The sequence below is a fragment of the Grus americana genome, chromosome 15 (assembly GCF_028858705.1).
Source record: "Grus americana isolate bGruAme1 chromosome 15, bGruAme1.mat, whole genome shotgun sequence".
NCBI classification, from domain to species: domain Eukaryota; kingdom Metazoa; phylum Chordata; class Aves; order Gruiformes; family Gruidae; genus Grus; species Grus americana.
The window spans coordinates 8,504,583-8,523,370 of record NC_072866.1 but is presented as its reverse complement, the minus strand read 5'-3'; the positions used below and the strand labels follow the sequence as shown (position 1 = coordinate 8,523,370).

Here is an 18,788-nt window from a genome sequence, read left to right as displayed (position 1 = left end):
GGGGTGGTAGGTAGCCAAGTACAAGTGTGTTCACTTGTTCACTCCTGTGCAACAGAAATGAGAACTGGTTGTCTGTGAGAGCTGTCTACTGAGGTGCACAAGGCATTTTGCCCCATATAGGCATCTCCTTTTCTATTCCTCTACAAAAACTGGCTCCAAGAATAGTATTTCAGCTCCATCCCTGCTCCTCCTTTGACTTCTGTGTGCAAATAACCATGTATAATGCACGACACACTATAACTAGTGTCCTGACTGCAGCCCACTCACAGACCCTGATTTGAGCCACCGTGAGTTAAGTTGTACATGTTAATCACCCGGGGCTCTGCTTTTGGAGGGAACAGAGCTCCACCCAGCCCATAAATCACTCCCAGAACGCAATCATAAGCTTAAAACCACATGGACAATTGCATTTCCACCCAGAAGTTAATTCTTCTACATTTGTGCACAACAAAAGCAATCACACCAGAGCTGAATGTGCACCTCGCTGGGCAGTGGCAGCAGCCTGTATTTTTTCAGGTTGGTCTTTCTGGACAAGAAGTGAGAGCAAAGGGTTAGAAGAAGCTACACGATAAGAGAGAGTGATGAATATTTAAAGGTTAAACATTTGATGCTGCTTCTGTTAGTGCTCAGGTTCTCACATTTCAGCTGATCCAGCAAACTGCTGGCTGATGTAGCATTGCCAGAAAATAGAGGAGACCAAGTTGAAGATTGTCCTCTGAGCCCACATTTTGGCAGGCATTGTCCCAGGCTGGCCCGTACCCTTCTCCAAGGGCACTCCAAGATTTTTTTTTTTTTTGCTAAAAAAAGGCATTTTATATCCACCTTGCATTTTCTTTTCATGCAAAATTAGGACAGGCAAGGAGAGACTTGCACTGTATCATCTAAACTGAAAGTTCATCTTCTGGGTCTGAGCATAGCTTAAAGTAACACTGACTTCATTTCATAGAATCCTAGCATGGTTTGGGTTGGAAGGGACCTCAAAGATCATCTACTTCCAACCTGCTGCGGGCAGGGACACCCTCCACTGTTATTTGCCATAACAGCTCCGCAGGCATGCCCTGCAGTTATTCCATGCTGCAGGTACAGCAGAAAGCCCAGACACAGGGCAAGATTCACGCTCTCCCTCAGGGAGGCTCTTTTCTGAGCAGCACAGATAAAGCCAAACAAAGAGTGAGAGTCCAGTGGAATCACAGCGGGGCCCAACACTGCCTGGCTCTGAGCAGCAAGATGAGGCTTTTTGCAAATTCAAAGGCAGCTGCAAACTCCATTTCGCCGCTGCTCTCTTGCAAGCTGCTGCCTGCGGTGCTGCCCACGCAGGCAGCCACCCTGGCAGCTCTGACCCCGGCTCTCCTGTGCCCTGCAGGAACTGCTCCCATGACAAGGTGGTGTCGATGCTGCAGGGCAGCGGGGCGATGCCCACCTTGGTGGTAGAAGAGGGGATCGTCAACTTCTCCAACGGTAAGAGTGCGGGGAGGAGAGGGCCCAGAGCAGCAGAAACCCCGTGCTGGCTCCCAAGTTCCCCGTGCAGGAGGGAATTGCCAAATACCTTCTGTAGGCTCAGCAGGTTTAACTGCTGCCTGGAGGGCTGCTGCTCCTCCCGCGTGGGCACACGGCTGCCTGCTTTCTGGGATCAGGCTTAATCTCAAGCTTGGCTGCTCTCCAGAAGGGTTCATCCTTCTGTATGATCGTCCTTGACAATGTCCTTTTCATGCAGTCTGTGCCATGTACTTGACCGGAGTAATCCAACCCTGTGCATCCATGGTCACTGTGCAAATCCCACGGTTGTGTAGGGACTGTGCTGTTCAGAATAACTGCTGCTGTTATGAATAATTTAGCTTGCTGCTGGTGAGAGAGTCAGCAGGAGATGAGGGTATCTGGAGCAATGCGGGTGGTTGTCAGCATAATTTCAGCAGAGGGGCAGGACTGCAGCCCAGGGCAGAGCATGGTCACCACCATGTTTCCAAAGCTGTGTGAAGGCAGGAGGGTCAGTGTGTTATTGGGGTGCTGCTCTGCAGTGTATAGGCCCAGGAATTAGGGACTGGCTCTTCCCTCCAGAGCAGCAGTGGACTCTCCTGGGCTTCACAGTAGGAGCCCTGTGTTACTAACTCACTTGCACATGCCCTAGAAAAAACTGAGCACCTTGCTGCTTCACAGTTCAGAGCCAGTGGCATTCAAACTGCTTCACTGCCCCCCCCCCCCAAGAAACCAAGAAAAGATGGAATTTTGTGCTCCCACTGCCTTGGCTGTATTCCTACGCAGATAAGAGCATCCCACAGTCTCAGTCAGGTCCCTTCTCCCAGCTGTGCTCACTGCAGAGGCAGTGCCACAGGGACTGGTGCAGATGAGCATAGCAAAGCAAATTACCTTTCATGCCATAGTTTACTCACAGGTAACCCTTGACGGATGCTGCTTTTGAAGTCAATGATTAATGTAAAGTGCTTTAGAACTTGAGCAGAGGCTTTAGAGAGCCAGAGAAGGAATCATCTGCATGTGTTCACAGAAAGTGCAGAAGCAGCATGGTTGAAGAGATAAATCCCAGAGAGCATCCCAATCAAAACATCCCTGCTCATCTCCAGCAGGTCCACAGACCTACTGGAACAGCCACAAGCTCCAGAGCAACTGGTCTGGATCATGGGAGGAAAGCAGGGGCAGTCACAGCTCCAGATGAGCCATTTCACCTTGTCACCACGCTGCCTTCCAGCAACCGAAATCTGGTTTTGCTGGGGTAACAATGTCTGTATCAGCACATCAGGATTTGTATTTCTGTGGAGCACCCATTGTGTGTAGGTGCAGCTGCCCCAGAACTGACCCTGGTTTCAGGACAAGCCTTTTAACCCATGGTTAAGACCCTTTGTCTGTTGAATTTTCTTTTTTCTTTCTACCTGCACCTTGCAGACTCTGACTCTGCTGACTCCCCGAGTACCTCCTCCGCCCTCACCTCTCTGCAGTGGGTTGCAGAGATACTCCCCTCTAGCATCAAGATTCAAGGAAGGACCTTCAACCAGCAGCTGGAGCACCTGCTGACTCCACCTGAGCGCTATACCATCTGCAAAGCACTGGAAGGCTTCTTCCAACATCGGTAACTTGTTAGCAGCTCCATTCCTCTAATGCTGGTACCTGGCCTGGAAGCAATGCCCATGTCAGAGCCGGTCTCCAAGCAGAAGGCAGACCTTAGCTGCGATGCTGTCAGTGCTCAGCTCTGCTGTGATCATGTTCTCTGGTTTCCCCAACTGTGTATTTCCTCTGCGTGACCGCAGGGCACAAGTCCATCTCTCACCACATGTCCTGCCCCAGGAAAGGGCAGACCCTTTAGCTTTTGAGGTTAATTTGGTCACCTCTTAATCCCTCCTAAAATGACCTTGGTGCCCCACAGTGTGGGCTCTCTTGCTGTCTGGCTGTCCCCAACAGTCAGAGATCCTGTTCCACCCCTTTCAGTAAATCTCACTGTTTCATCCTTATCTTATCACTCTTCTCAGCACCTTGGCTGCAGCACTCCCTTGGTGGCAGCACAGGAACAGCTGTGGCTGGCAGAGCCCTCATCCTGCAATGGAGCACATCCTGCCCTGCTGCAAGGGTTGAAACCACCCCCTAGCAGACTCGAGACCTTCAATAGTGACCTTGTTTTCTGCTCTGGATCTTGAGCCTTTCTGCACCATGGTGATTAAGCCATCCCTCCAGGCACTGGGAGTTGCCTGCTGCCTCTTCCCACAGATGCTGAGCTGCCTGGCTGCTCCTCGTGAGCCTGGGTCCCACACAGGCTGTGGATGCACCAGCCAGGGCCAGGCAGGCTCCTGCTGCAATGGTGCAGCAGCCAGCTGGTGCAAAGACTGAAGGATCAGGAGGATCTAAATCCTCAGTTTGACAAGGAAATGCAGTAAAGCCCTCAGTATTCAGTTTATGATGGTAAGAGAGAACAGAAACTACTAAGTACAACACCATGGCACTGCCCCTGTGCACCACAGCTCAGGCTGAGGGCTGCACCACCCCGCAGCATCCCCCTGCCCATGGGGAGGCTGGGCTGCCTCTGGACCTGCAGGTGCTGGGGGAGGCCCAGCTACATAAATCCCCTGGCACCAGCTGAGTGAACCCTCTTGAGGCCCCGTGATCACTAACATTGCCCCAGAAAAGCAGAAGTCATTGCTTTGTGCTCCCTTGAGGCTGCACTGCTTTATGGCATTCCCCAGTTGGGCATTTCAGCCCAAGGAGCTGCAGCTGTGGGAGCAGATCCAGTCCTTGTGGTCTGCAACTGGGAAACACCAACCCAATCCTAGGTCCTGCTCAGTGACACAAGGACAGGAACTCCAGTACCACAAATCAAGCTCCCACGTCCCTTCCCAGTACAAGGCAGTACACATTGCTTGGTCTTCCAGCAGTGTTTTACCGGGCGCTGTCGCTGCTGCCTGCGGGGAGCAAGGTGCAGCAGGGGTACTGGCATGGCCACCCTCTCCCCTGGCCATTTCATTTTGCCTGTAGCTGCCCCAGATGACTCAATGCAGAGGCCACTGCCCCATTTAACAATAATTCATCATGACCTAATTGTGTGCCTGTCCCAGACAGGCCAGCTGCAGCCTCTAACTGCTCCAACAAGGAGGGAAATCCCCAAACATTAAGTTTATGTTGCTTGTCACCACAGCACGCAGATATCAGCACTTCCAAGCAGCAAACACAGGAGACAGAGTCACAACACCCCCGTTCTGGGCCTTGGCCCCCCAGCCAGTTTGCACATAACAAGCCAGAGGAACAGAGGCTTCACAAGGCAGAGCAGCCCCTTGCCTCAGCAGCTCCTCTACAATACTTTAACTCTTCTGAATGGGAAATAGGCTTCTGACAGTCAGGAGATGTTTCCAGCTCCACACAAAAAGCAAATTAGCCTAAAACTAGGGAGAAAGTTAGCAGGTAACTCCTGGCAGGCTCTAGATGACTCCTACAACTTCTCATCCCTCTGGCCTGAGGACCCCCCAAGACACTTTATTAATGAAGTCCTTGTAGCATCTGAGCCTCTTAACCTTCAGCTCTTCCCTGAGTACCTGGCCCCTGCTCCTTAGAAAGCAGTAATAGTTTATTCAATTAACATCAAGACAACAGATTTATTCCTACATATACAGTCTCCTTCCAGCTCTTCATAAGAGGTTCTTACTATTACTTCTACATTAAGGATGCAATAATCACAGCAAGCTTTAACCCAACATCCCTGCCTCAGCTTCTCAGTACAAAAGCAGCCTGACCTTAGCTCTCCAATCCAGGACTGCCCTGCTGCCCCAGGCTGCTTTATCCTCATCACTGAATCAGGTGCCCAGTCCTGCTGTCCTCAACAGCCCCTTCACCATCTCTACACACTGCAGAGCCAACCTGAGACCAAGCCTTCAGCCCAGCCACCCTCTCCAATGCATTTTTCCCTGAGCACACTTACCTGCTGCCAACCAAAATCCAAGCCCTTCTAGAGCACCCCTCTGACACCCATCCTGCTCCCCCCACACCCTGGCTGACTCACAAACCAGGTTTTATACCTGGCTGTCAGGTGCTGCCAGTCCCCAGGAGTTTGCTTTCCCCGTTAGCACCAGCTGCACAACTCCACTTCCCAAAGGGCTCGGTCCTTTGCTCGCAGCCTGGCACCTCTGCTCTGAAATGATCTGTTTATGCCAAAGGCTCGGAGGCAAGCCCGGCAGCCGAGACCCGGCTGGAGGCAGGCTGGGAAGCACCGGAGCCCAGGGAAGCGGCATGGTGGGGCTGTGCCGTAGGGATGCGCTCACTGCCCAGCCCTCTTTTTCCGATTTTGCAGGAATATTGACACTCTCATTGTGGATGTGTACCCGGTGCTGGACACACCGGCCAAGCAAGTCATTTGGCAGTTTATCTACCAGCTGCTGACGTATGAAGAGCAGGAGCACTGCCAGCAAAAGATTGCCAGGTTTCTTGGTTACAAGTCCTTGGCAGGTGAGAGGAAAGTCCCTGCGCTCTGGCGTGGACATGCCGTGTCCCACCGGGTCCCCGGGGACCTCAGTCCATCGCGCTGGGAGCAGGCTGGGTGGGCAAGGGAGCAGCCAGCTCTCCCCAGGGGCAGCAGCTGCGGCTCTGTCCTGCCCAGCTCCTGCCCAGCTCCTGCCCACACGCTGCCTGCACGGAGGTGGCGGCTGTGTGGGGTGTAGAGCAGCACAGAGGAGATTCCAGCTCCTGTTACCGATGGGGTTGATCTGTAACTGTCAGGCAAGATGTTACCTTTTCTGCACCATGGAGCCATGTAGTTTTGGAAGGAAACTCTGCATTGAGAGGAGAGATGGCACCTGGCTCGGTAGCAGAGGTTTTTGGAAGCCGCTTGGGTCGTTAGAGGTTAGGAAGTCCTGAAGGGAAATGGCTGCTTTAAGGGCAGTGTTCAGATCAGAGCGGCAAAATAAGCGATGACGGCAATGTCCCTCTGGACGTCTCCAGCCATTCAACATACGCAGGTATCCGTGGTTAGAGGAGGAGGGGAGCGTGGCTGCCCTGGCAGTGCCGCGCCTGCCCAGGAGTGCTGCTCTCCCAAAGAGACTTGGAAGGCAGTCGGCGATTCTCCTCCTTCCCAGTGCACCTCTCCCCTCACCATCACCTGGAGCTGTGGCAACACAAAAACCAGCTGTGGTTTGCTGAGGACTATGGGCTTTGCAGTGAGACAGCAGAAAAGTGAGGGCAAATTTGGAGTGAAATGTCTTAGTCTTATGGATTTGGGCTTCTTAATTGCTTTAAAATTATTCTATTCTTAGCTCTTTACATTTTGTTGACACGTTTATTTTAGACTCGATGTAGCTAGAACCATATGAAGGAGGTGTTAGTTGAAGAGACACTTTTGGAGGAACAGTTATTTTAGCACAGCCTTTCCCCTCACAGGGAGAAACAGCTCCAAGTCCTGGTGCAAATACTCCCCGTTGTGCATGGAAAACTGTTGGGTATTTGCTCACCTAATCTGCACTCTCAATTATCACTGCTTGTACGTGTGCAGAATCATGGCCCAACCAACCTAACGTGTTGTATGTTCCCAAGAACTTAGACCCTAAAATTAGTTTATAAACTTTAGAAGATCTCAGAAGAAGCCGATATATTTGCAGTTTGCAGCTATATTTCAGGAATACAAGGCAGGTGTCTCCAGCCACTGGCAGAGGAGGAAAGCACAGGAGTAAATCTCCCAGGACCAAACTGTTTCAGACTCATCCGCGGTTTGCAGGCTGGTCCTTGGCTCCTTTCAGCCTCTCAGGTGAAAGGGGCAATCTGTGACCTGTGAAGTTCTGGTTGTTCTGGTGCATTACATGTGTGTCTGTGCATGGAAGCACAATGGCCAGAGATCTCTGAATTTGGGTTAGTCCTTCATCTGGGCTTCTTCCAAACTCAGTGGTGATCTCTGATGTTTGTGTGTATTGGACTGTCCGAGCACTGGTCTGTTGGATACCACAGGGACTGATGCTCTGGTATCTTCATCCTGCTTAAGTCTGACCCTCTCTGAGCTGTCGCACTGAACTGCACAAGGACCAATCCATTAGATAATGTGGTTCTTCCAGGCAGCATTTCGGTGCTGGCTCCCACTCCCATCTTGTCCCTTGAGGGCAGGAAGGAGTTAGCCAGGTCCCTCTGGACCAGCCTAGCTCAAGGCTGGAGTTTTGTGTGCACCATAAGCTGGTGGATGCCAATCCTGCTGGAAAAAGCAATTGCATGTCCCATCTTTGGGCAGCCATCCCCCTGCCCTGTGCTGGCAGGAGCGTTTGTAACTCGCTGAGCTCCCCGGGGCCAGCGTGAGCACGGGGTGAGCAGCAACCTGGGGGCCGGGCAGCCGCAGTGCCAGCAAGGCTATGCACGGGGTCATGGTCGAGTGCAGGGCTCAGAGAGCAGCTGTGAGTCCCACAGGCCCGGGGGAGCCCTGATAAGGAGAGGAGGAATGGGGGAGCTGCAGGGTCCGGCACGCATCAGCCATGCCTTACGAAGGGTGTTTCCTGCTGCAGCTGAGCCAGAAGCAGAGGATCGCTACCGCAGCTCCGTTCGAGGGGCCTCCTTGTGCCGGGGAAGCCTCCGAACCCCCCGCCCCGAGGAAGGGGGGGCAGCAGGTGAGTGATTGGGGCTGTGCAGGGGTTCCTGCTGCAGGGAGGAGGAACCGGGGTCCCGATGGCTGTGCCTGAGCATGAACAGCAGGGAAAGGCGGAGGTCAGCATAGAGCCAGCACAGAGGTTTGACTGGAAATCCGTGTTTTCAGAGACAGTTCAAATAAGCAGTTCCAATAAGAGGCCACTTGGGCTGAGGCTGAGCAATGTTTCTAATCCCTTCCATGCTCAGATGTGAACTGATCCTGCCGCTCTGAGCCCTCCCTTCTGTGGTGCACAGTTTCTAGCTTCCCCGTGAACTTTCTTGGAAACCGTCAAATTCACAGGGAATTTCCGCAGCATTTGTGGAATCCATGTGAGGAAGAAGATCATGGTTCAGTGATTCTTTGAGACTCTTGATGAACTACACTCATGGCACAAACCCTCCCCCTTTTCAGAGAGAAGCCCCATATCTCCCCATTCCTCTGAAAATCCCACCCTCCTGGTATTGCTGCAGGGCTTTCCACAGCCTCCAGATCTCTAGCCCTCTCCCCAAGATGCACCCCAGGCTGCTCGTTGTGTTTTCAGTCCTTCGGGTCTTTGCCCTCCTCTCCCAGATGGCAGCACAAGGCATCCTGCCTATTCCTCCATCACCCTTAGCTGATGGTGAAAGACACTTGACCTGTGCTTATGGCTTCTGACCATGACCTCCCCACCGCAACCTCCCCACCTTGATCAGCCACAGCAGCATGCCTTCCTCCTGGCACCCCTCACCAGGACTGTGGTGCTCCTCAGCTGTCGGGGAGGGCTGCTGCCAGAGCAGTCAACTCCGAGACATTTCCCTGGGGAAGATCCTCTAACCTGCCTCCGAGGAGCATTTCTGGTCGTGATTACAGCACGGAGAGTGGCCGACAGCTGCATACGCTGGAGGGAAGCTGCTCGCCCGGGCAGATGCTCGCCAGCTGCGGGGAAAAAGCCTTGTCCTCAGCTGCCCTGCGGAAAGAGTGGAGCAGCCCGTGACCTGTCATGCTAACCTTACCCAAGCCTGCGCAGGCACTGGGGTGCTTCCTGCCCCGGGTGCTCCTAGTTCACCTCCCTGCACAAACCATTTATTTATAAAAAGCAGACAACTTTCCTCAGTCCTGGAGAGGGAGGTGGTGCACAGGGGAGCTGCATCTCCTCTTCCCAATGAGAGCCCCACTCCAGAGCCCTTTCTCATTACAGCCAGCTATGTCCGTCCTGGGCTCTTCTCTCTTTGTTGGCATTAAACGTGGGGCTCTGAGCACACAGGTCCGGTCTGGTGCTGGTGTGAGTGGAGCTGCTCCTCTGGGCTCTCCGGAGCTCTGCCAGCCCACCCCAGTACTCAGCCTGGCCCTGACGGCTGGGTGGAAATACTGTGGCTGAAGGGAACGTGAATCCGTTCGACCTGCCCTCCGGCAGCTCGGGAAAGGCAGGGATTGCAGACTGCTTCCTCCCGGCAGCCGCTCACACATCCTTGGAGATAAATCAGGGGTCTGGACGCATCTCTGAGCGCTTATATTGCTGCAGCCATTAACCCCTGAACAGAAGCTCTCCATGAACGTAACTAGAAAAACAGAATTTCAGTCGGAGCTGGTCAAATCAACCTGACTCCAAGTGAGCTCCCTTGTGCTTTCATGGGGGTTCCAGACTTCCCTCCCTCCTCATGTCCCCTGCAGAGCCCCGTCTCAGGGCACACTGCTGGGGTGGCCAGTGCTGCCTGGGCATCTGCGACCGACAGGACCAGATTTTGGAAACTGTGACCTCAACTGCCATGTGTGGTGACCTTGACTGTCCTGGTGTCCAGCACCTACCAGACAGCCTGAAGGAAAAGAAGCCAAGAAAAAAGAAACATCCATGACACCGCAATGTCTTGATACCTGGAGAGTTCTTGACATAGTGCAAACTCCCACGTGTGCCCTGGACAATGTCTCTTCCCCTGAAATGCTGTGATGGAAACCCCCCGCTTGGCACTGTCCCCCTGTGTGCAGCACTAATGAGGAACACACTAACCACGCTGCAGTCGCAGCATTGCCCAGAAGCTGAGGATTTATAGGCAGCTTCCAAATCTGCCAGTTGGGTAGAATGAGAAATAAATAATATTCTCATTTTATAGAGAAAGAAATTGAATATGGAGAGGTAAAGGGCAAGGCACAGGAGGATTTTGTCTCAGCTGTGCTTGTTTTCTAGCACGCATCATGCTTCACTGCCAGGTGACTTCTGCTGCTGCCCGGGGAAGCCTGCAGCAAGATGTTCCCTGTTTGACACGCACCCCATGCGTGGGGCCATCGGCTGCCCCGCATCGATCCCTCGGGACCCCCAGAACCGGGAGCTCCCAGTGCTTCGCTGCATGCCTGGGCAGGGAGGACAGCTCCGGGTCCCAGCAGGAGATGGGGGGGACTTTGATGGGTCAGGACCGTTGGGAGCCCTGGGGGGCAGAGGCAGATGGAGGGGTTCCTCACTGGTTTGTCTCTTCCTTCCCCGGCAGGCCAGAGTGACACCGTGGAGGTCCCGGTTCGCCTGATCCCTGGAGAGAGACAGGCTGGTGATGGCACGTCCCTCCCGGAGACGCCCAATCCCAAAATGGTGTGATCTCGTGGGGCTGGCGGGGGGAACACCTCTGGGAAGCACTTTGCCGATGCGTGCTGGACCCTTGTGTTCACAGGGAGGGTCGACAATTTGACTCCTTTCATGTTAATGCAGGAAAGCAGAAAAAAGGGACCGGGGGAAGGACGTCTGCATGTCAATACCTGCTGGTGGCTAACAACATCCCTGCCTCAGAGCTCGTCTCCGAGGTCACTTCCCTGGGCAATTAGTCAGCTTTAATAAGGCTGGTGTCTGTCAGCATCTTCCTGCAGCCTTGCGAGTGAGAGGCTCTTGGGGAGCTTCAGGAAAGGCAGAGCAGCCTTGGGTTGGGGTGAAGCACTGCTTTAAAGAGCAAAAGACTGGGGGCTGGTGGGTGCGTGGTGGCTGTCCTGTCCCCAGGACATGGCAGGTCTCTGGGTTCTCCATAAGCCCCATCGCAATTTGGGCATCAACAGCAGCTCTTTGCCCTTTTTTTCAGATGTCGGCTGTCTATGCAGAATTAGAAAACCGCCTGATTGGCAGCTTTGCTGGCAAGATGGGTAACGCTGCCCTGCACAGAGCATCGCCTCCTGCCCCGGAGCTGGCACATGCTGCAGGTAGCGTCCGACTTCCCAGGGCGTGAGAGAGGCAGTTTTGAGGGGGCCTGAGGCGATGGTGGATGGTGCTGGCCAGGCAGAGGAAAAGACATCTTTCTCTTGGTGCCATTTTATAATGAAGCAATGACGGTGCCACATGTGAGCCCAGCGATGGCTCCTGCAAAGCTGCATCTGCAGGAGGGCGACGGAGCGCGTGGGATGGCAAACCCCACGGGACTCCAGCGCACTGCTGTGCACTGCAGGGCACTGCTGGGGGGAGCTCTCCTCTCCGCAGGCTGCACCGTTACCTCACGTCACGTTCAGTGCAGTTCTGGGGCTTGTTGCAGCCCACGGGTGGGGGGCTCTGGGCAGTGCCCGGTGCAGGACCCCCTGGGCAGCGCTCTGTCCCGCAGGTGCTCGCAAGCCAGGGATGGCGATCTCCTGGCCGAGCGACCCTCTGGCCTCCCAGCAGTGCTACTACCGCCTGCACAGCAGCGTGGCCTCCCCGAGCAGCACAGAGTCCAACCCCTACATCAGCCTCGACAGCAGCCCAGCCCCGTCCCCCAAGCAGCGGGACTACCCGCTCAGCCCTCTGTCGCGACGGAAGAAGCTCTTCACCTTCTCCAGGCCGCCACGCAGCCGCGACACCGACCGATTCCTGGATGCCCTCAGTGAGCAGCTGGGACACCAGGTCACCATCGTGGATGATTTCCTCACCCCTGAGAATGACTACGAGGAGGTGAGCATGGTGCCAGGGTGGCTCGGTGCATGGTCTGTCCTGGCCGTGGAGCATCCATCATGCAGGTTGCACCACACCGGGAAGGGTGCAGAGCCTCTGGGGACATGTCCTGGGGCTCTGCGGGTGGTGGAGGGGGGCAAGGGCTGCCCCACTCTGGGGTAGAACCCCCCCAAGTGCTGGGTGGGTGGAGGATGAGGTGCCACCTTCAGCCTCTCCTCTCTCCTTCACCCAGATGAGTTTCCATGATGACCAGGGCAGCTACGTCACCAATGACGTCAGCAGCAGCGAGTACATCAGCAGCAGCGATGAGGGCAGTTCCCTGACCTACTCCACGCTCTCGGACCACATCCCCCCTCCGCCGTTAAGTCCCCCCCCGCCACCCCCTCCCCTGCAGTTCCACGACCCCCAGACTGTCCCCACCAAGGCAGACGCCACAAAGGCCAGCACGTCACCTGCCCCCAAATCCCTTGTCAGCCACCTGCACCCCATCCCGCCCCCGCCCCCCCCGCCTCCCCCCCCGCCGGTGCCCTGTGTGCCCCCCCTGCACCGGGGGCTGCTGCACCGCAGGAGCGAGTCCAACCACATGAGTGTCAAGAGGCTGCGGTGGGAGCAGGTGGAGAACTCGGAAGGGACCATCTGGGGGCAGGTATGGCCCAGGTGCAGGGAGCGGGGTGGGGGGGTGAGGGTCCAAACCGCGGTCTGGGGAGCAGTTGCCTGTACCGAGGCTGCACAGGTTGGTGGGAGCATCCGTGGGCACTGCCCTCCTCCCTGCCCAGAGCGCTGGGGGGGCTGTCCTCTCCCCGGAACATCACGTCCTAACCTCTTGGCGGGACACACATTCCATACCTTGACCAAGGGAATGAACTCTGAAGATGCCATGTTACAGAAAGCCTCATATTTCTTTTCGTCCTTTTAATTGTTTGGACCAAAACTGCCGGGGTGAGAAGATGCTCTGGAAAGCATCTGAAATGCTGGTTTTGACTGCAGCGTCCTGGGGAACGCTTGCTTTCCTGCTCTCTGTGGGTTGACATAGGCAGGAGCTGCCTTCAGACATGTTCTGCAGCTGTAGGAGGTTTTATCAGTGGGAAACTGAGGATAGTTGAAAGCAAAGTGATGGGGAGAGAACCGAGGCAGGGGAGGACACCAGAGGGGGAAATCAGAGGCGAGGAGTGAGGCTAGATGTGATAATCCTTTGGCATCATGGACTTGAAGTGATGCAGAACTCTGGAGGTGGATTTAAGTCCCTGTAGGGAGAAGCTGGCCTCCCTGGTGTTTAACTTCCAGCCTCTGTGTCTCTCATGATGATGAATGTGTTCAGATGTGCCATATTCTTCATGCCCTTAGCAGCTACAGGAGAGCTGTGGGATCATCTTCCAGTCCCACAGGCACCCATCTCATAGCAGGCGCTTGAAATCCTGCACTCTGGAGAACAAGATGCTTCTTCCCAGTGATTTTTTTTGTATGCAAAAAATTCCTGAAGTTTCTGGAATTCCCACTTTGTCCTTCAGTAAAGCAATCCTGCCCAAGTCACAAGTGAAGAGCGGTAGTGCTCTGCAGGATTCCAGCTATGTCAGAAGCTAAATGAATCTGTGGGGCAGTGCTGCCAGCTGCAGAGTGCAAGGAAATGCCGATGGGCTGAATCTCTGGGTTTCTTCCTTTCTTCTGAAACGAGAACAGGGCCCACCTGATGGGCTTAGTGACTTGCGTAGAAACTGCCTCCACAGAGGTGAACGGTTCACCAGGCTCTGGTTTCTGCACTGGGTTTATGATGGCTGAGTCTCCAGTTACAGGACAGTGCCATCAACCTCTCCTGGTTTCTTCTAGGGACACAGAGCTTAGCGCGGGGCGGAGGGAAGGTGCCCCAGCACAGGCAGGCTGTCCCCTGTGCCAGCACAGCTCCTGACTCTTTCTCCTCCTGCAGCTCGGGGAAGACTCGGATTACGATAAGCTGAGTGACATGGTCAAATACCTCGACCTGGAGCTGCACTTTGGGACGCAGAAGCCTACGAGTAAGTACCTGAGCCCCAGAGCAGGTCCTGGTACTGGCTGGAGATGGGGTGCTGGGAGGAACTGGGTCTCGGTGGGCAGCAAGGCAATGCCTGGTCCTAACATCACTCATGGCACAGAATTCATTCATACTCAGGATTTTGTGGCTGGTGGCACAGCAGATCATTAAGGTGGAGATTGTTCCACTATCTCCCTTAATTTTCTTTGCTGCTGTCATCTGTTTTCTCTCCCCATTTCAGTCTATCAGGGCAGTGAAACTCAGCTGGAGGGTTTCGCTCCCTGCTGTGCTCCGTGCTGCTTCCCTGCTCTCAGAGCGCCTGCCCGGCCATCCCCGTACCGTGGGGAAAGCCGGTGTGCCAGCACCACTCTCCAGTGCCACGAGGGACCTGGTCTGTAACACAGCAGAAGCTCAAACCTGCACCACATTTGTGCACGATTTGTGCCCGGCCTCTGCTTGTCGTGCTCTGTGCGGTACGGACAGTCAGCCGGGCTGTTGGCTTGCACAGACACCGGGTTGTGCTGCATTAGCAGTAACGGCTGCAAATTAGGAAGTGAATTGCAGCTCTGTTACTTTGAGAACTCAGCCCTGAAAAAGCCATGAAAACATTTCTCTGTCCATAGAGGGCATTGCAAGCAACACTTTTCTTTTTACATATATAATGTTAGTTCCCCCCAAAACCCATGTGTGGGATCCGTGGCTACCTGCCAGTGCAGCCTCCCCTGTCACTCTTGAGTTGGGGTCTCCTGCAGACCCACCGGCCAGGCTCTCCCACCCACCGGGGTTTCCAGATGCTGCAAACCCAGCGAGCGGATCCAGGCTGGGGGTGCTGAGTGGTGGTGGCTGGGGTGGCTGCCCTGCGTAGCAGGAGGTATTCGGGGCGTGGGGTGCAAGCGGTGTGCTCCTGCCTGTCCGCTGCCTGCCCGAAGGGAGGTGTGGGGCAGCGCGGCTGCCTTGTTTACACTGGGAAAAGTAAAACGCCAGTGGGATGTCTGAGCTCTCCTGCAAGGGACATGATGCACGATGGCAGCGTGGGCAGAGCTAAGCTAGGGCAGGCAGATACAGATGGGACTGGCAATAGAAGTGGGATGAAATGGGATTCTTCTCAAGGGGTATCTTTTCTGGGATGTTTCTGGGCTGTCTGGGATTTTCTGTGTGTTTCACCTCTTGTTTTACCTTTTTCAGCTCCAAGTGAGTCCTCCATTGAGGAGATCTTTGAATCGCAGAATTCAAGGATTCCCAGAGCCATTGCTGTGTGCAAAGCATCAGTTCTCCTCTCTTTCATTCATGGTTTCACTGTTTTCAGGACAGTTTTCTTCCTGCTGGAGCCGGCTGAGCCTGTCCTTACCCATGATTAAATCTTTCAGTTTCTCTTCCAGAGCCAACTCTCATGCCTGAAAACTTTAAAAAGAAAGACGTGGTTGAAATTTTGTCCCACAAAAAGGCCTACAACACATGTAAGTAAACATCACGGTGAATGTACCCCCAAAACGGGCCCAGAGATGGGACCGGGGATGTAGAGAACTGGAAAGGTAAAAGGAAGGAGGCTACATGAGCACAATCCCATGAATGCAATCCAAGCACAGCTCTGCTGGTCTGGGCTGTTCCTGAAGCCCAGAGCCCCTCTGTGCTGGGCTCAGCCCTGGGCAGGGGGAAGGAGATGACTTTACAAGGAAGGATGGAGATGGGATGTGACTCATTGGTCTGAGGAGGGAGAGGGGAAGAGCTTGCACGGCCCCACGGGGCAGCGAGGGTGTGCAGGACTGCCCTGTCGCCCACCGGGGAAGGGTCAGTGCCGCTTCTCCAGGATGTGCTTCTGGTAGGAAGGAGGGTGGGAGGGCTTGGTGGGACCCTGCGAGACCCTGGTCTCCTGGCTGCAGGGAAACGGGAGAGGAGGAGGTGCTACGGGTGGCTTCCAGTGCAGCCCAGCCCGATGCATTGGTGATGTACATGCACATGGTGCAATATCCTGGGGGGATCAACAGGACCAGAGCGACTCCTTGGGGTCCCCATGCAGCCTCTGCAGGGCCTCAGGGAGCAGAAAGCCCTTCCTCTCCCCAGGGCTGACCCTGTGCCAGCGTGAGCACGTGGAGAAGTCCACATCACTCTCACACCATGGAGAGATTGAGCTTCCCCTCGTGGCTCCATCCTGCCAGGCAGTCCGTCCCAGTGCAGCCAGCCCCCCCGGGGTCCGGTCCTCCTCCCCTCCCAAGTGACGCACCTCCCTTCCCCCCAGCCATCCTGATAGCCCACCTCAAGCTCTCACACATTGAGCTGCGCCAGATTCTCATGACGATGGAGACGGACCGCCTGGAGCCTTCCCACATCAAGCAGCTCTTGCTGTATGCCCCAGATGGGGAGGAAGTCCAGCGCTTCCAGAGCTACAAGGAAAACCCCGGCAAGCTGAGCGAGCCCGACCAGTTTGTGCTGCAGGTACCTCCGGGCAGGGACGTGCTCTGGGAGCGAGGAGGTCTGCACGTGCAGTGTCCCCGGGATGTCCTGCTGTGAGCTGGAGGGGAGGAAAACTCACAGCAGAGAGGAAGCAGTCAGCAGGACGCTGGTCTGCTCATGCATGGTGTGGGATGGGAAGAGCTGGTGGCAGTGGTCGCAGGGACCCCCGGCAAGCGATGCTCGGGCTGATGCCTGAGGCATCTGGCAGCTCCCATGGCGGCTGTTTTACAGCCAAAGCATACTGCAATGTTTACTCTACAGTAAGAGTGACTTTGCCCAACTCTGACTTACCTTCTGTTGACAAAGTCACTTGTGGATATTGGCATGAAACCTCCCCGTCCTGTGGCAGCAAACTGGCCGTGCTCTGCGAGCTACAGCAGCCGTCCCAGCTGCTCCACAGCGTCGCCTGTGCTGAGCAAGTGCATACTGCTTTCATGTAGAGGGAAACAGGCCAGGAAAAACACCATATAGGAGGGATTATGGCTAATGGTGAGAGTAGTAATTTTCTCCTCCTTTTGTTCTCAGATGTTGTCAGTACCAGAATACAAGATCCGTCTGCGCAGCCTACATTTTAAGACCACTCTGCAGGAGAAGACAGAGGAGATCAAAGCTAGCTATGAGTGCATCTGCAAGGCCTCCCTAGAGCTGAAAAGCAGCAAGAAGCTGGCTAAGATCTTGGAGGTCAGAACAGTTCTTCCTTCTGGTAACAGACACCGGAGGCCCCCAGCGCCCACGGGAGCGCCCACAGGCAGGAGGGTGCTCGCAGGCAGCTCGCAGGCAGTCGGGGCGCAGCTCCAGCTCCAGGGCTGTACCCTGGGTCCCTCTGGGTCCCCGCTCAGCCAGGGTCCATCCCCTGGCAGCTCCCGCTGGTATTGGCTTGTGGGGATCCTGGCATGGGGAGGATGCAGGAGGGCAGATCGCAGTCAGCCGTGCACCCACCCGCAGCACGCAGCAGGGCTGCAGGAGCCAGAAACCCACCCAGTAGCACAGCAGAGCCCACGGAGCTTGTCCTTTGGCTGCGGTGGAGCTGGAGGATGTGGGGTTTGGCAGAGCAGCCGCTGTGTGTGTGTCCGCACGCAGGTAGCTCTGCAGGCTGTGGTCCTTGTGCATGGCTGTGGGCTTGTGCCAGCCCTGCTGCGGTGCAGGCAGGAGTCCTGCATGCTGCCCGTCCCTCTGAGAAGGTGCTTTTGGGGTCCTTGGGACAGGCTGTGCCTGGCAGAGGGGCACTGCACTTGCAGGAGAGAACGAATCCTGCGGCAGTTGCTCCTTGACCCTCCTAAGATGAGCTGCCCCAAATTAATGTTAATTCATTCAAGTTTGCTTTTAAAAGAAACAGGTAGGATAAATGAGGACATGATGTGACAAAAGGCTTTTCCAGATGCAAGATGAACCTCCTTAGTGGCTCCTGGCCAGTAACCCCCCAACACCTCGTTAAGTCCTTGGGGGGCAATGGCTGCTTGCACATTAACAGCTACTGAAGAGAAATTCGGAGAGTCCCAGGCTGATATCCAGGCAGTCCTGAGGTCCCCACTCCTTGCCAGGCCCCAGGAGGGACATCAGGACTTGGGTGAGCCCAGCCCAGAGAGCCCTGCTGTGCCTCCAAGGCTGCAAAGCTGCAGCACAAGAAATTGGAGCATTCTGGAGGGAAAGTTGGCTCTGCTGGGTCACTATTGCTTTATAAGATCCCTTTAAAGATATCTGCAGATAACAGCTGCAAAAGACTTTGGGAAGAGGAGAGCTTAGGCACTTGCCAGTCAGCAGGAGAGTCCATGTCCTGCAGGCAGGAGATCTCACAGTGGACCTCCAGACTTAGCCCTGGTCCTGCAAGGAAAAACAACTGAGAAATAAAAAGGCAACACCAAATTGTGCATGCTTAAAGCCTGAGGCTATAACATGAGACAAAATCCCCCCCTTAACAAAGCTTGGGCACCTGCATTGTCAGCCTGGAAGTGGCAAAGGAGCCAGGCTGGTGTTAGTATTGCCATGGGCTCCCTGCAGCTCTCTGGCAGCACAGACCTTCCGGACGGCTGCAGGAGAGGGAAGGGGACTCCTGGGCAGCATACACATAAACCACATGGGGAAACATCTAAATGTGAGCTCTTATAAGGGCTTTGGAAGTTTGGGTCTGCAGCTGACAAATGGGGTGTGTTTTCTAGCCCCTGCTGAAGACACGGGAGAGGCAGTGGATGAGGACCGGTTCCTGCAGCTGAAACGTGGGCTTTGCTGTTGAGGGTTCTGTGCAGGCTTCGTACAGGAGCAGCACGGAGGAGAGAACAGCCTGTGCCTCCAGACCCAAGCCCGCGTCCCTTGGGGCTGCCATGCTGATGGGCACGTTAGCAGCCCTCCTCCTCCCAGTGTGCTGTGGCTGCCCTGTG

General features: G+C 55.0%; 1 protein-coding gene across 1 annotated transcript in view; it reads left to right on the top strand.

Annotated features, from left to right (window-relative positions):
- GRID2IP (Grid2 interacting protein) overlaps positions 1 to 18,788 on the top strand; it is a 41,652-nt gene that overhangs the window by 17,084 nt on the left and 5,780 nt on the right. The window contains exons 6-17 of the mRNA XM_054843317.1: positions 1,364 to 1,458; positions 2,896 to 3,079; positions 5,780 to 5,934; positions 7,965 to 8,066; positions 10,546 to 10,643; positions 11,122 to 11,239; positions 11,632 to 11,957; positions 12,190 to 12,603; positions 13,879 to 13,966; positions 15,342 to 15,419; positions 16,199 to 16,395; positions 16,939 to 17,094. Coding sequence (XP_054699292.1) covers positions 1,364 to 1,458; positions 2,896 to 3,079; positions 5,780 to 5,934; positions 7,965 to 8,066; positions 10,546 to 10,643; positions 11,122 to 11,239; positions 11,632 to 11,957; positions 12,190 to 12,603; positions 13,879 to 13,966; positions 15,342 to 15,419; positions 16,199 to 16,395; positions 16,939 to 17,094 — 2,011 coding nt within the window. The remainder of the gene's footprint in view (positions 1 to 1,363; positions 1,459 to 2,895; positions 3,080 to 5,779; positions 5,935 to 7,964; positions 8,067 to 10,545; positions 10,644 to 11,121; positions 11,240 to 11,631; positions 11,958 to 12,189; positions 12,604 to 13,878; positions 13,967 to 15,341; positions 15,420 to 16,198; positions 16,396 to 16,938; positions 17,095 to 18,788) is intronic.